At 44.3% G+C, this 17,331-nt stretch overlaps 1 protein-coding gene across 1 annotated transcript in view; it reads right to left on the reverse strand.

Annotated features, from left to right (window-relative positions):
* The window catches only part of ARHGAP31 (Rho GTPase activating protein 31), a 78,038-nt gene that overhangs the window by 7,543 nt on the left and 53,164 nt on the right, over positions 1 to 17,331 (reverse strand). Inside the window, exons 2-7 of the mRNA XM_019527066.1 lie at positions 12,865 to 12,967; positions 12,176 to 12,320; positions 5,600 to 5,682; positions 5,112 to 5,219; positions 3,085 to 3,227; positions 1,268 to 1,466 (exon numbers count right to left, since the gene is read on the reverse strand). Of these exons, the coding sequence (XP_019382611.1) occupies positions 1,268 to 1,466; positions 3,085 to 3,227; positions 5,112 to 5,219; positions 5,600 to 5,682; positions 12,176 to 12,320; positions 12,865 to 12,967 (781 nt within the window). The remainder of the gene's footprint in view (positions 1 to 1,267; positions 1,467 to 3,084; positions 3,228 to 5,111; positions 5,220 to 5,599; positions 5,683 to 12,175; positions 12,321 to 12,864; positions 12,968 to 17,331) is intronic.

Genomic DNA, 17,331 nt, shown 5'->3' on the forward strand with positions numbered 1-17,331 from the left:
TCCTCTCAGCCTCTGCCCTTCTTTAGTTCTCTGTCTCTTTTGACTTCTGGGATGGGCCAGGCATATATGACATAGGCCAAGAGGAAGAGATTTTTAAAGGGGCCCAGAGGAACTGGTCTCCTTAATCCCTGTGACCCTCAATAAGAGCTGAGCATTAATTCCCTTACTTCCCTTGAAAAATCCCAGCCTGAAACTGTAGAACCCACCACCTCTGTAGCATGTTTTCCTTGATTATAGTGTAGATGTTTGTCTTTGCCTCCCTGCTAGTCTCTCTCTGTTCATCCTGCATCAACCAACTCTTGCTCCATGCATCTCTCTGCCTCAGCAATTTGTCTTCTCTATCAATCTGATACTCAGAAGAGGACATTAGAGAGACAGAGTGTCCCCTTCAAAAGACCCCTGGAGATCAGAGCAAAGCTCATTGTTGCCACAGTATAGAGAAAAAGAGATGCCGCCAGATGTTAGATACAAGCAACCCCCTTTTGTGTTTTCCTGGGAGTAAGCTGTCTCTACCATGCTCCCCAGTATTCTGGGAGCTGGATCTGTTCCACTATATAGTAAATTTATAGAAACAACTCTGCTAAGAGTTTTCATGGATTACTAGAAAAATGAGTTTATGCTGTAGAAGCTGTAATCTGTGTCAGGAAGTGCTGTTGGTATGCATTATTAGGTTAGGTAGGTAGCAGTGCCGACAGCTCCAACAAAATTAGCTTGTGGTCAGGCTCTTTTGCTCACAGCACTGGTGCCCTCTTGTGAAAAATCACTTAATCATACAGCAAAAGTGAAATTTCCCCTCAAGGCCCTGCTCGGCAGAGACAGGACCAGTGGCTGATGAGAATAGACTGTCATGCACTAGGCAGCTACCAGCAGGTGGAGCTCCTGCAACAGATGTTTTAAGACCTGTTAGCCAGTCAACCCAACGCAGCCAAATTCAAAGTGGCCCCTGAGCATAAAAAGACAATCAATCCTTCCTGCACAGGCTCGCATGTTTTTGGTCTGAGGTGGGGTGAGAGCCCAAAGCCCAGTGTGGCTGTAACATCACACTCAGAAACACTCACAAAGAGCAATTTTTTCCCCTCCTAAGGGTAGGAAATACAACCTCCTCCCTCTAGGATGGTTGCATTTTCTTTACTGGGTGGGTGGAGGGGATCACTATACCCAGATTCTCCCTCTTGGACTCTGTCACACTTTATCAGAAGATACGGGTGTTCTGCCTGTCTGTCTCTCAGGTGGCATTTTTATTTTTTAGCCTGCTTTGGATACTTACTTGCTGTCGGGTAAGTCAACGACAGTATGGAAAAAGGATCCAGTAACCGGGACAATCTCAGGCAAGCTGTTCTCTCTTCTCTCCTTCCGGGCAGGGTGGGAAGCTGACAGACTCCGGGCCTGAGCTTCTTCAAGGCTCACCAGTTTCATGGGCAAGGAGGCTGAGGGGAGGGTAAGACTCTTCACCACTGGCATGCTCTCTGAAAAAGGAAAAGGGAAATTTCAGCCCCAGGAGGTCAGACCTGAGCTAGGGCTCTCAGCTAGGACATTTCGGGCAGGGCATAAAACACTTGCACAGAGATGTACTTGCCCAACAGGACCTCTGTCTTAGGATCCCTCTCAATCATAACACAGTGCCTCCCAGCAGGGTTCAGTTACCAGCTAAGCTCTCTATTACCCTGAGTTGATTCTTTTATCAGAGCTGCCTCACAGCAAAAGATGTACCCCTTTGACCTGCTTGGACCCTTGTTCCCCCATACATCAGGGAAGACTGAACCCAGGGCTGGACTTTGTGGCTGGTCCTTCTCTCTACTACCTGTCTTCCACCTTAGTTGTTTCAAGGGAGGCCTGTTTTGAAAACTGACATTATTTTTTTGCCTTCACAATGAAATCTTAGCGTGTGTGGAGGGTCCCCAGTTGATGGTCCCGAAGCCAGGAAGTCTCTGTCTACATGTAGCTTCCCACACATTGCTTTATCTGTAGGTCTCAGCCTTGCCCTAAATGGACCTTGTCCAATTTGAAGTCAGACTAGGAGCAATGATGCTACCAGAGACATTTAGGCTGGAAATTAAGAAAAACTTTCTCAGTATGAGGGTGGTTAAGCAGGATACCGATACAGTTTGTGGAATCTCCATCCTGGGAAATTTTTAGGGGCTAGTTAGACAAGCACTCAGCTGGGATGGTTTAGTCAGGGACAATCCTGGTTTGAGCAGGGGATTGGACTGGAGGTGACTTTCTAAGGTCCCTTCCAGCCCAGCCTCTACGGTCCTGAAGCTACCACCATCAAGGCAGACAATTAATCCCAGTGTTGGTGGGATCTGTGATATGGAAACTTCTCCACTTAGATCAGGGCTGAAACCCTCAATGTGTTTTCCACAGGCCTCCAGACCCCTGTTAGAGGTCCACACTGTTCATTCACTCAGGTCAGTTCTGGATGGGAGACTTGGAGCAGGCCAGTTCTGAGTGGGGGATCTGGAAGTCAAAAGCACCAGCAGTGCTGTAGGCAAGCCAGTCCTTCCATCATGGTGTTTGTGACCATTGGAAATAACCCAAATATAGAATCCTTCACTCTGTGGCCCTCATTTTCTTCCAAGGGAAAACAAGCACATGGGAACTGCACTAGCACCAGAAGAACTGAGGTGGCTGCAGCTCAGTCAAGAGGGCTCACTGGAGCCACAGGCAAGTGAGTTCAAAGAATGGGGCCCCTGCGCATCAGGTTCGAGGCATATGGGACAGCTGTGGATGGGGAGCCTGGCTTATACTGGGTCTTTAGGCAATATGGTTATCCCTTATAGGTAAATATAGAAGTGGGGGAAAATAAAAATATTGTTGGGAGTCCAGAAAAAAGGCAAGAGGTAAGGAAGGGTACTGGTGAGAAGGATATTGACAGGTCTAGGAGCATCTGTGGGAAGGATTCATGTTTCAGCTGGGGGTGTCAGTAATGTCAGTGAGAGGTATTATGGTTAGTGGAGGTGGGGTACAGGTAAGGAGGCTTAGGGTAAACTAAGGAGAGTTGATAAGAAGCTACAGTGGTAAGGGACTGGTAGAAAGAGGTGTGGAGGTCTGGTGCTTCATGCATGCAGCAGCGGAAGTAGTTACCATCATTCTCCATGGAGCTGGCTTTTATGTTGTTAAAGATCTGATCCACATGGTTCAGGATGAACTCGATCACCAGCTGCTGGACTCGCACTTCCAGGAAGGCCGCATCCCCATTGCAGCCTATAGCTTCAATTTCCTTTGATCTAAACCACAGGGTGGGAGAAGCAACCATAAATACAGTAAGACACTATATCTCATGATTGTTTTAGCTTTCCTCTAATGTGAATTGTGTAGTGCCCTTTCCTTCTGTGGCTTGAATGAGAATTTTTTACCGTCTGTTGCTGTGTCTCCTGCACCTTTTCTCTTACAGGATCTTTCCATTCCTTTCATTCCTCCTTTACCTTTCCATTCCTTCTTTATTCCCTCCATGTTTCATCCATCATCTCTACCTTTTCATTCCCCCTCTGGGCTGTTTTCTAAACTCCACTTTTTAGTTTCACCTGGTTTCCTTCCACAGAAAGTTTTTTTCCCCTCTTGTTTCCATCTACATGTCCTTCTCTTTTCACCTTCTCATTGTCCCTTTTCTGTTAGAGATGGACCCGGACCACAGCACTGGATAGCAGAATCCTTTCAAACTCTCAAGACCCAGATGGGAGCTTTGTGGTTTGAACTTAGCTCCATAAGATGGATTTGAACCAAAACCACCAGATCAAATTTGAGGGGAGATTCTGTCTGAACCTCATGAGTTGGCTTCAGCTCTCCTTTTTCATGCTAAATTTTTTATGCCTGCCTCTATATCCCTCCCCTTGCTCCCCCTCCTGCACTCTTACCTTCTCTCCTCTCTTTCAGCAGAGAAGCATTTCTTATCTTGACATGTCAAAGTGTTACTGAAGAAATTACCTCTGGGCAATGGACCCTTTGTAAAGTTAATGACTGGTGTATTAGATAACAGCTTGATGCCTTGCCAAGAGGATAACCATGTAAGGAGACTGTAGTTCCATTGCCTGCCTCTTTCTTACCCTCCTTGGGATTTGCACTTACAATCGATTGCAAAAGGAAACAGACTTCAAGTTGTTTGACAAGAAGGACAGTAGCTGGAATGGAAATGTCTGAGTGCTAAATGCCCAGTCTGTGATGCTCAATAGGTTCGACATTTGATCCACTCACAGGACAGTTTCTGCCCTGCTTGCAATTTAAGAATGAGTTAGTTATTCAAGGAACTGCTTGTATTCTTAGACATCTACCCGTCTTTGCCAATGCAGCTCACACCAGACCTACAGGCACATGCATTTTCCCCTATTATTCCAGTTCTGGGCTCCCTAAACAGCTCCGCCAGTGCCCTTTAAACCTTCCCTGCAGTACCCTCAGCTAATCTAGTCCTGGACTCTCCACACAGGTCTTCCAGCATTTTGTTCTCAAATAAAAGTGCCAGAAAATTCAAGTTTCAACAAAATAAAAATAGATTAAGTATTTCATCATTTTTCCCCCAGAACATTTTTTTTGTCCTGATGTGACCCACCCTGCAGTCCACCTGCACAAACTCTTGTAGTTACATTTCTGGGACGGTTCGCAGAGTTTACCATACAGAGGACAAAAAACTGCTTGGTAGTCTTGTGATCCTGGCAATGGTCCCCAAGCTGCTATCTTCCAGCCCTCAGCCTCGTTTCACTTGTGACCAAAGCAGATTTGGATTAAAGTCTTCAATACTCTGCTTCACCTCACTGCCCTAGCATCCCCTATTCCCTAGCTACAATCTCTGTCTCAGCTCTATCCCATCCCACTCAAGCAGTAACATTCCTAAAAAGTTGCCTCTGTTCCATAATGGTGAATAAACTCCTTACTTTGAAATGAACTCTGTCAACTTACAAATAAGGCACTGTTTAAAAACCAACAATTTCCCTCTGCTGGAAGCTCAGGAGTAAATCCTCAGATTGTTTAACTAGAGTGATTTTTTAAAATGGTCTTTACTTTGCTCCATGATTTAGTTTTGCTGCATTAGAGGAACCAGTCTGAGAGTCTGCCTGCAAGTGCTCCTCCACCATTACAGAAGGGCCCTGGGAGGGAAGTGGAAAAAAGTCCTCTAGTACCTGAGGAGATTAGGAGCCCACACTAGCGCCAGGTTTCTGGTGTGCATGTTGGTCATGTTGCTGAAGGAAGCCAGGTGAGTCAGGTGCTTGATCAGGTATTCCAGTGTCCTGCAAGGGTTTGGAGAAAGAAAAAGGGCTTCAGCCCTTCTGCATGTGACCATGTCTCCAGTTACCAGTGGAGGATGTAGCAACTTGTTAATTAAGAATAGCTAACAGAATTCCAGTCCGGCTCAAGCCTACGTTTTTGTGCAGAAGATCCTGATTTCATCCCTCTATGGCTGCAGTTTGTGTAAATGGAAAACCAGCTAGGTGGGGTAGTAAAAAGTCAGTGCAGCTATTTCAGACCTCTGGGTTTCACTTGTGAGTCATGTTTGCACACCAAAGGGAGCTAACATTGTGTGGCACCTCGAGGATTTCAAGGAACTCCAGGGTCCTGTATTCACCAGCTAAGAATAACTCCCTTACAACCCCAGAGGCTGAACTCTTACCTGTAGTGTGATGATGGGAGCTCCTGGATGACATTTTGGATTTGGGCCAGTTGCTGGTCTTCTGGGAAGCGTGATACTGCCTCCTGGGGAGGAATAAATTATTTGTTCATTTATTTTTTTATTTGATTCATGTGCCACTTTTCCCAAAAAAGGCTCAGAGAAACTTGCGATAAAAGACAAACAAACTGTGTTGTTTTGTTGGGTGTCCAGACTGTGGAATAAACTCCCCACAGAGGTAGTGCAGTCACCTACCCTGGAAATCTTCAAAAGGAGACTGGACAGTCACCTTGCTGGGGTCACTTGACCCCAGTTGGCTTTTCTTGCCTAGTGCAGGGGGACTGGACCCCATGATCTACAAGGTCCCTCCCAGCCCCTAACGATCTATGAATCTATGAAACTTATAAAAAAAATGAAATATTAAAATAAGTATCCAAAAAGTTGTCCCAAAAAATTCAAAAGCAATCTGCCCTGCCCTGCCCACCCTCTCTGGTCCCTGGCCTCTGACCTAGGCAAGCATTCCCCTTGGCCAACCCAACCTCACTTCCCAACTACAGTCACTACTTCCATAAAAGAAAACAACATTTTCCCCCTCTTTTCCATGTTCCCTCCCATGTCTACTCCCTTCCACTCCCCTGCCTCATATCCAGGGAAATCCCTCCCAAGCCCATACCTTTCTCTCCCAAGGCAGGCCATTACTGTCCCCAAAACCAATGCACGCTTCTCTTTCTCTCCTTTTCCTCAGAGAAACACATTAGTCAATTAAAGAGAAGTAACAACCAGTGCAATACAAGCCATCACCCATCCCAAGCCAGCCTGGAGTCCTGCAGGCTGTTTAAGTCTGTTCTTCTTCTAGCTCAAGAGGACATGAGATGCCTGATCAGTGTCCCAGTGCTCCTCTGCTCTGGCCTCAGCCCCAGAGTAGAGAGGTAGTGATATCAGCTGCCCTTATTCAGGTGGCGGACTGCCACAGTCCATGGGGGATCAGAAGTAGCAGGACAAGACAATATTTGGCTGAGGTAATGAGTTCAGCAGGAGCAGAAAAGTGACAAAAAGAGATGCATTTACAGAAGATGAGTAGTTATCAGAAGTAGCCCTGTCTCATTTACCTCTCAGGACTTCCATTCCCAACTCAGTGGGAATTTCACCTTCTTACCAGAATAACAGTATTTTCTTGCCTCGCTGTATGGTCTTGCCCGCAAGTCCAGGGTTGAAAGATGAGGACTTAGTTCATTAAACACTTTGAGCTCTTTAATTAGGAGAACCATTTCCTTTCTTGCCTTTTGGACTATTCCCTTTTATTTTCCACCAGACATTTTAAAAAATTCATTTTTGTTTTAGTGTTTCTTGTTTTTATTTCCAAAATGATTGGGGTAAAAACAGGAAGAGGAAAGGAAAGAGCAAATGAATATACACATATATTTGTTTTAAAAATGCAAACAATTTTGAAAAATAAGATAGGTCCCTTTCCAGCTCTGTGAAATGAAAACAATTTGGATTTAGGAGATGAAAATTATTGCAATATATAAATCAAAATGAGCAATATTATTGTTAACTTTCATCTGTAGATACCACAGCTTGTATAGTGTTGTGGGATGGAAGAATTAATTCTATGATGGTAGGTGCCTCAGAGATATGAGTGTATACATTGCTTAATAAATTAATTAACAAATTAGGGATTTGATTTGCTTACTCAGGATGCAGGTTATGCACTTTCTCCTTAGAAAAGACTTTAATAAGCAGGAACTGAGCAAGTTTGTGAGAAACTCCTGTCTGAATTTCTGGGAGTTCATCGCCACTTTGTTATTTGTCTGTCAGCTATTCCCTTTCAGCAGTGCAACTGGAGAAAACTAACCACAAGATGCAAACAATGCACCACTGTCTCAGATCTGCCTGCCCACACTGCCGCTGCTGCTGGATGCGAGTTCAGTGACAGACACATGTAGCCCACGCTGCTGATGGAAACTTTGTCTACATGAGGACATTAGTAGTGCTGCAACCCAGAGGAAGGAAACTACCCATCCCTAGTCATCAACTGCCTAAGTATTACTAACCTGAAATCATCAACCACAACCAGAAAAGCATCTTCCTGTCTATTCACAGTCATTGCTAGATCCAAAATAATTATTCTGTTATCATAACTCCAGTCACCACTCTTTTCCTTCCAAGCTGTTCTTTATGCAAAAATCACATGCAGACCAGCATCACCAATACTGCTGCCAGAAATGAACTTCACCAATGGATCTGAACATGCCCCTGCTGCCCCAGTGTTGTGAACCCAGTGATGAACTAGACAGCTGGAATCTGTTGCCAGCACACAACTGCAGGCACACAGACACTTTCAACATCACCATGACCATGCCAGATAATGGTATCCACTGCCAGACCTCTCACTTCATTGACAACAGACCAATAAAGTCACTGACAGGAGCACCACTGCAATCACTGACCCCAGACCATCAGCTTCTGCAACACTGCATGTATGTGCCACCAAATTTAAATAGCCTGAATCACACATCTCCCTAGGAAAGAAGTTCACAGTGATAAGGAATATGTATTTACCAACACTGCACTTGCCAGCAACTTCAAAACACTTAATGGAGGCTGACACTAGTGAGTTATTTAGAGTAAAAATGATCCAGTTGTGCCCTTCATTCAAAGCAAGGCTAGAGCTATTTTTGCCATTTGAAGAGGTTAGGCTGACCTTTCTACTGCTGCATTGTTTGACCTTCACAAAGTTCAGCACCAGAAAAAGGAGGCGACCAGGTCTGACTTCTGTGAATTTGAGGAGGTATGCATCTGGGCTTCATCAGGCACCACTTCTGCTTTGGACTAAAATGAAAGCCCAGATCTTAAACCTGGAAATCTAGGGAAACTCCACTTCTGGAATTTTGAACACTGTGAACCCATCCCAAAATCTATTCAGTTTTTCTTTTGTTTGAAGCCCTCACTGGGAATGCTGAAGTATTATTAAAAATATATTTAAAAACCCCTACTCCCATCATCCTAGAAAGAGGAGGAATGAGAAAGCACATTCTCCCTGTGAGATTTGCTGGCCAATGGTACTGACCAGAGATAGAGGGGCAGAAGCATCTAGACTTCTGTGCATGTATCTGAAATGCTAGACATCAGCTGTGTTACAGAGCTGTAAATAAGCACAGATTTTAGCTTGCACATGTAGTTGCAGGCTTCCGGGGAGAAGAGTTGAGGCAGGCAGCAAATGACTGGTGACACAAGGGAGGCAATGACCTGCTCAGAACCACAAGCTGTGCTGCTAATCCATCTGAGCTAGAAACCCCTTGTATAGTACATAAAATTGGGGAATATCTTCAGGACATAGGACTAAGCACAAATATCAAGAATTGCAGGATACCAGACTGAAGGACCAAACTAACAGCTGTTTGTTAAATTGTTTTTAAAGGTAGCATTAATTTCTGAAGTTGGAAGTTTCACCTTGTAAACAGGGAGAGATCAGTCTGGAGACAGGAGAGTTCAGATGCACAGTCAAGGGCACTTATGATCTGTCACCTGTTTACACAACTGACTGTGCTGCAAGTTTTCAGTTTGGAGGATATTCACCCTAGGTCCCGGCCAGCTTGTGGAGTAGAGCTGGAGGCGGGGGAGGACATGAGGCCTTCCATTGTCAATATGTTTTGATGGAGTAATCTTTGTATTAGTGTTTGTGAACCTACCAGTGTCAAGCTCAGAGCAGACAGATATCCATTACCAGCTGGAATATATAGGAAATTGGGGAGCATTGCTCTGCATGAGTAAACATCCATAAACATCCAACAAGGTTGTCTGGGATATTATATACATAAGCTTGACATAGCTGGGGCAAAAAGGCTAACCCTTCCCTCATGATTAAAAACATGCTTTTCTTAGGCCACTAATGTCTGAATCACAGTGGTGACTCAAAACTGTGCCCATACCCTGTCCAAGACAGCACTGAGTCAGACAGGATGAGATTAACACACATCCTTGGCTCCAAACAGCACCCTGCTGTCTTTGCAGAGCTGTCCACCTATCGCAGATTCAATCAGATTCCCTTTCTGAGGGGTTTTCTCTTGACCTGTCAGTATAATTCGGTGCAATGGCTGAACCAAAAGTCAGAAAAAAGTTCAAGTTAGGTTCACTCAAAGGGAAAATATTTCAGATATTCTGGTGAAGTGAATAAAGTACTTATTTTGGATCAGCTGAAGCCATTGATTCAACCCCAAATGAAACAGTTCATTTAGTTTGGGGGGTGGTCTTTAACCCCTTTTCTTTTCTCTTGCTGAAATCAAATTTAGATCCATTTCAAAATGAAGGTGGCATTCAGAATGAAAAGCCGAAACATTTCATTTAGACATTGTGAAAGATTTGGACTTTTTGACCTTTTATCTTTTGGCCAAATCTATTCATCAAATTTGACCCAAATTTGCAAAACAATTTCAGTCACCCCAAGCCTGCATTTCTCAGCAAACTTAAAAATGTCATGAAGATCTACTTGTTATTCCCCCTCCTCAGCATTCGTCTATCAGTCAGCATTGGCAAACACAATGATGCCTGCCACTTGCTGCTCACAGAGGCACTATTCAATAAATAATAATCAAAAAATACCTCATATCTTTTTTTTTTTTTACATTCTCACTAACTTTGAGCATCTTGATGTTGTAGTCCTAATTTAAGATCGAGAGACCAATTTTTAAAGGTGCTTTGGACTCACCTCTGCCACTGATGTCAACCAGAGTTGCGGCTACACAACCCCATGGGGAACTTAAAGTTGGAATGGTTTTGCTATATTTGAATCATTCTCAGTTTATTCACTCAAAACAATTACACCATAGCAGCTGCTGCCCTCTTGAAAGATTCCCCTCCTGCAAGGGCTCCAAATATAAGTGTGTCCACACTGAAGAATTTTCCCACAGTGCCCTTCATCTCAAAGGACAGCAAAGTATTTTTGAAACCATATGTGCACATCATTTGACAGTACAGGTAGCAACACCTATAATTAAGGTTGTTCAACACTACCTTCCCATTATGAGCCCCTGTTTTGGTTTCCTATAACTTTGTCAAACTTTATCACATTTGAAACCAAAACTTCAGCCTAAGGCAGATCCCTGGCACGGAAAATTTCACTTCAAAGTGTTGGTTAAAGTTTGAACAAGTGATTGGCAACCAAAACCAGATGTTATCGTGGAAAGTGTCAGGCTACCTTAGCTAGGAGTCAGTACTTGTGCTGCATGTAATAAAATATTTTTAGTCATCAACTCATGCATCCCATATAAAGCTCCAACCATGGTCCTCAACACTGATGAAAAGAAGCTCAGCTACAGGGTTCATGGTCTATTTTTCTGCTCCCAGACCCCAACTGTATCCTCAGTAATCCACAGTCAGTTGGCAGAATGGAGTTACTACACTTTGAATTTTGAGTCTCTTTAAATGTGGTTAGAGATTTCTGCTTAAACAGGTGCCATCTTCCTTAGATTCATGATGTGATCACTCTGGCCTTGATTCTCTGTTCCCTTGGACCTTCTACCCTCATTTGTGCCAGTACAAACTGGGTGAAAAGTACCACTGCTCCAGAAAGACAGCTGCTTTGCACTCACCATGCACTCACTGGTGCAAATGACTTCACAAGGTGCAGAGAACAAGGAATCTGGGCCTCCCTGATTAGAATTATTATCCACTGGCATTCACAAAGATTGTAAGCAAAGAAAAGACATGGGAGAAAAAAAAAAACACAAAATGAAGGAGTAATGGAGGAAAGGAGATATTGAGAGATAGGAGCATCCAACTAGATGGAGCTTCCTGTGCCAGCAAGTGCAGTCCTCTGCATTCAGAGGCAATTATTGGCCCACAGAGTCTCCAGAATTGTCACTTCCAAACTGAACTGCCACTTCAAATCCAAAAGGAGAAAGAAAAATAAATGAGAGAAATAAAAGGCGAGGGGGAGACAGAGCAGAAAACGTGAAGTGTACAACAAAGAGAAAGGAAGTTATAAGTATGGGAAAGAGGGAAAGGACAGAGGGAAAGAAACAGAAAAAAAAGAAAGCAATAGACAAAGTGAGAGGGAATGTGGATGGCTCGTTTTATATATATATATATACACACACACATACACACACACATATATTGGGGGGGTGTATATGTGTGTATGTATGTATGTGGCCACATCTACACAACAGTCTTACTGTACAGTAGCTCGTTACTACTGCACAGTAGCATCATGTGGCACAAACCATGATGTGACACTGCTGCACAGCAGTAATGACCTACTGCACAGTCAGCATCACCAAAAAGCCATATGGAGATGCTACTGCACATGCAGCAACACCAGATACTGCACAATCATTTAGTACTTGGGTATGCAAGTGCTAAATGACTGCACAGTAACAACTGCACAGTCAGTGTCTTGTGTAGATACAGCCTGTATAGACTTATGTATGTATGTATGTACATATGTATAGACAAACACATACACACACACCAGAAACAGAGCCATCAGGAGACTGAAACACAAAAAGAGCCATCACTGGAAAATTTTTAACACACCAAGTCCATGCATTGAGCTGTGAAGGGACAAAAAAGGCTCACCGTGAATTTCTTGTAGAGTTCATAAGTGAGGAGGGGGTTGGGCAGCTCCCTGAAGTACAGCTTGCAGAGTGACCCCACACAGTGAATATCTTGGAGATAAACTTCCCTTGTGAGGTCTGGGCATTGGTCAGAAACAAATTCCTGCCTGAAACAACACAGACCGAGACATAACAGAGTGGAAGAATAGGACTGGCAGTAGTCCATACCTGGTTGGCTGTCACAGGTAGAGGGAAACAAACAGGAGAAGCTGGAGAGCACATATCTGCCCTTGTGTTACCTGCAGTCTCTACCAGAACATGTCCTGGGCTCAGTTTCCAAGTCTCATTCGGTTTCTGGCTTCCCTCACACAACTCTGCTGCTGGGCCACAAAACTGACATACAGGGATTTTGCCCTCCTCAGAGCAAGAGCGGGTATCTCTATGTCAAGAGCTGGATATGCCCAGGCTTCTCCATTAATGGATTTAGATGGGAATGCTTCTCCTGGGACACAAGATGTGTTGGTTTTGGGCTTTACCAGCCTTAGGAACCAAGGTTGCCTGTAATCCAGGACTCCTTTGTACCAAAGCTTGGCCCTGCTGCCCTTACTATCCACCAAGGGACAAGATTCAACATAATGCCTGGACAAGTCCCAGAAAATGATACACAGCAGTACCACTAAGTCTCTCTCATGTCTGGCAATCTGCCCTTACCTCAGCTTCTGAATGTTGGATGTTATGCCAGAGAGCCGGTAGATCCCATCCACAATGCCGTGAGTTTCAATGAACTCCGCACAGCTCCTCAGCACGTAGGGGACTGAGAATGGAAAAGAGTAATATGTCAGCAGTGAAAGCAGAGAGAGACCATTTCATGACAGGCCTCTAAGGAGTCAATCTCATAAAGCAGCGAATGGGGAAAAGTATTGAAATGGACATAATACAGAATGAAAAATATAAAATCCCCCAAAGTAGTCACAAACTGATTCAGAGAGCTAGTCAGTAAATAACCCAATGGTGTTGCACCGCAGTACCTACAGTCTTCATCTGCTATGACAATCATTGAGCCTGATGCCAAGGAGGCTGTTCTGGAAATACCTGGAAAATCAAAAGAGGCTTTTTTTTCCAGCAGGGAAAGTGTTTTCATTCTAACTGGAAACATGAAGTAGCAGGAATCCCCTGAAAAGAGCTATTCTTATGCGATCTCCAGATTGGGTATGTTGAGCCAACAGGGTCTGATTAATTTGGAGAAAATTAAAGAAATATTGCACTTCTGTGAGAGCCAAGGTACTCAAATGATTAGTGCTCATCACCTAGAGAGAGGAGATTAAATTGGAAAAGGAGCCAGATCCACAGAAGACCATCAGCTTCAAAAGAGCTCCACCAAACCAAGAACAACAATAGAGCTGATCCTTAGAGTAGATATGAGCTCAAGCAACTCGATTCATCTCCAGATCTGGACCCAAAGTTCATCTGTGTTTAAATGTGCAGATTTGGCTTCTCCCACTACACAAGTATAAAAGCCAATCATTCTTTTGGGCTGATCTGTCATGACAGTACCAGATAAGACACTCAGCAACAATACTACTACTAATAATAGCAGAGTTGTTCCCTACTCAATGCTGGAAACTATATTAACACAACATTAAACCTGAGCAATTACGATCACAGAACAGTGAATAAATACAGATGTTATGGTTCCTTATAGGAGCATTAACACAGCCACACTGAGCATCCTGTATGTTTTCAGAGACAAACAGTAATAGATTAAGCTAGACATTTAACCAGAAAGCCAGGCGCAGCAATTACTGCATCTGTGGAATGCCACAAAGTGAAAGCTTCTGGCTGATCCTTGCCTGAGTTTTTGTGGTTATAAGCCTGCAATCATAATATCACATTAGCACACAATTGAGACATGTAGGGCCCCAAATTGGCAGTCCAAGGCAGGGCTGAGTGTAACAGTATGGATGCAGTTCCAATGCACAGGAGAGGAGTCCAGGGAGCTTTCCCAGAGGGGCTGCTGTGCATCTCTAATGGGCCAAGGTATACAGCTTCCTAGGGACTGTTTAGGGTCATATGGATACAGTGGCATCTTAGGAAATGATGAATAAGGGCCATTAGCAAAACTGTATTTATTTATTTGTTTTTATTCTCAAGTATTTTGCTATTTAGTAAAGCAAGACTCCCGCACCACCCCTTTTAGCATCCACAAAGGGACCAGGCAAAGTGAGAAACTACAGAGAGCACAAAGGGGGTAGACAGCTTTGCATTCTGTGAAAAGCCATGGCAGATGCCCCTGAGGCTCTTTGGATGAGACTTTCCTCACTTTCAGATCATTTTCACTCCAGCCCTTACAAACCAAGCCAAGCCAAGCCAAAGTATTGGTCTTCAGCAAGGTCTCTGCCCATACCAAGAATTTGGTGTCAAACTGCTCTATATCCCCCTTCACACAAAAAAGGGACTAGACAGTCACTAAGTGGGCCACCAAGCTTTCCCACCACAGTGGAGCCTTCACGTACCACAGACTTTGTTGTATCACGTCTGCACCATTCCTCATTCAGGAGCCATGTATGAGATGCAGAAGAAGGAGGTATGGTCTGAACACTGTTGCTTCTCAGAAATCCCCCCACCTGCCAGAATGGTCACTTCAAGAAGCAATTCAGGACTGAGGATCAGACTGGCCCAAAGATAACCTAAAGCCAGCTTTACAGCTCCCCATATGTAGGAACAGAACTGACTTCAGGAGAACCTAACCACAGGAGCCGGCCTCAGGGTCACTGAGATTTTGGTTTGATTGCTTCCCAACAGGAAACATGTTTTTTTTACTCTTTCTCCCACAACTAAAAGAGAAAAATGGGGAAAAATTGGATTTTCCTCACACTTAACTCCTGCTAATAATAATCATACTATAACACATCTTGGGGCAGAACCCAACCATGGAAAATTTCAGCACCAAAGGTGACTGCTATGAAAAAGTTATGAACATGCAAATGCACAGGAGAGAAATATAGAAATATTCCCAGCTTTAAATGTAGCTGGTGCTTCCAGGCATCTGTTTTAATATATATTTAGTTGGCTATATAAAAAAGTGTATCGCTCATTCCAGTAGCATACTGACAAGTCACACAAATTAAATGAACACCAAGTCATAAACGCTTATCACCCCTTTGAGCTGCCAAGTGAAACAAATCCCATCTGTGTAGCTCCTTAAGTTTCCCTAAGCTACCCCCTTCCTGAAAGCTGGAGTATTAAGAGCATTTGCCACATGACATGAAAGTCAAGAGACTTCAGCTGTGTCAGAGCTATCTCCATCCACTCAGCAAGGAGGCCCTCCTTCTCTCTCTCTTAGGTGCTCCTCTAGGTGATTACATCAGTAAGCCCCAACTGATGATTTAGTACAGTCCCTGCTGCTTGGGGAAGTCAGCCCTTTTACCGCTCCTCTGTCATTGCTGTCAGAGTGAGGGTGTCCTCATGGGTCCCCATTGTGTGGCTGGGTCCTCACAAATACACAGAATTCCAGCAATGCATCAACCAAAAAAAGGCCTATCAGCAATTACCCTGAAAGTCCCATGATTTAAACAGATCTGGTTCCCCTCTGGAGATCTCCATGGAGTTTCATTGGGATGGCAGAGAAGAGAATTTGTGTGGATCTTTAGAGGCAAAGACTCACTGTACCACCTTGGGACGGTCTTGAAGTCCCCTGAGCAGATGGGTGAGAACTATTCTTCCATCGCCATCTACCATAATACCTGCTTATTTCTCTACCATAATAACAGTTTTCACTAGGAACTCTGAAGCAGCCTGTATAACATCCAGGATGCACGGGAGCAAGAGACAGAGGTTTCTCAGCAGGGGTCCCATGGGTACAGAACTCCGCCTTGCACAATAACTCAGTCTCACAGCCTTCGAGATGAACGGTGTGACCCACCCATTCACAGTCACGCTAGCACTGCTCTGTCATCAGGGGCAGCTGCACTAATAACAGATGTGGAAGGAGACAGATGGTTAAAGAAGGAAATTTCCTTCCACCTGTCCCTCATAAAAACCTTTTGACAGAGAGAAGAGAGAGTGAACCAAACAGAAGACTCTTCCATCTTTGAGTAGGACTGAGAGTCAGTTATCTTTTAGTAGGTGCTCACATCCTGTGATTAGCATGATACACATAAATAGCTAAAACGACAAATGGTTTCTCCCATCTTGACAAACTGAATCTATTTGGATTGCAAGCACTTTGTAGCAGGAACTGCACGTGTATGGCACCTAACATAGTAGGAGCAACAGCAGTAGAAATACGTTAATAATGATAACAGCAATAGCAATAATCTAAGATAGATCTATGTTAATTTCAAATCTGTTCTGGTGCAAAGGCAGATGAATAACTACTCGCCACATGGAAGAGAAAGAGAAAGATTATGTTCAAGTTAAAGCTAAATAGTGAAGACTATGAAAAAAAACAGTTGGAAGTATCTAGATCAGAGATAGGCAAGCCCCAGCACACATGCCAGAGAGTGGCATGCAAAGACATATTGCCTGACGTGTGCCTGGGGGTGGATAGTGGGAGGGGGGCCACACGGGGCCAAGTGCTTGTTGTGGCAGTACAGCCCCTGCCCCTTCTCCACTGTCCTCTTCAAGGTGTGCATGCACCCGCCACTGCCAACAAGTCCAGCTCGGACTGCATGGACCCTGGTGCAGCTGCTTGCAGCCTCCCTACCAGCTGCAGGGAGGGTTGGCGGGTGGCAGGGGCATGCCGGGAGCCCAGGCTAGCTGTGGCAGGCAGCCTGGAAGCTGCAAGCAGCTTCACTGGGATCTGTGGAGCCCTTGTCCAGTTTGTTGCTGGCAGTGGGTGCACACGAGCCTTAGAACAGACAGCAGGGAAAGGGCCAAGGCTGCTCTGCCTCAAGGATAAGGCCCCTCACAGCTGCCCCACCACTATCCCCTGGCACACCAGCATCTTACAAGACAAGGTTGCAAGTGTTTTCAACACACTGACCAAAAACAGTGCTGACCCCTCATCTAAATGTCATAGTAATATGGTTTTGTGCCTAAAATATTAGTCTCTAATTATCGAGATGAAGGATAAACTCAAGAAAAAATGCTCCATGTATTAAAAGGCCATTCAAACATAACCTTTTGGTCTTCCCAGAATAAGAGCCCATTACAAGCTCTTCAGAGCCTGAAGCTTGC

The sequence above is a fragment of the Gavialis gangeticus genome, unplaced genomic scaffold, assembly GCF_001723915.1.
Source record: "Gavialis gangeticus isolate Ggan-Ray unplaced genomic scaffold, GavGan_comp1, whole genome shotgun sequence".
Taxonomy (NCBI): domain Eukaryota; kingdom Metazoa; phylum Chordata; order Crocodylia; family Gavialidae; genus Gavialis; species Gavialis gangeticus.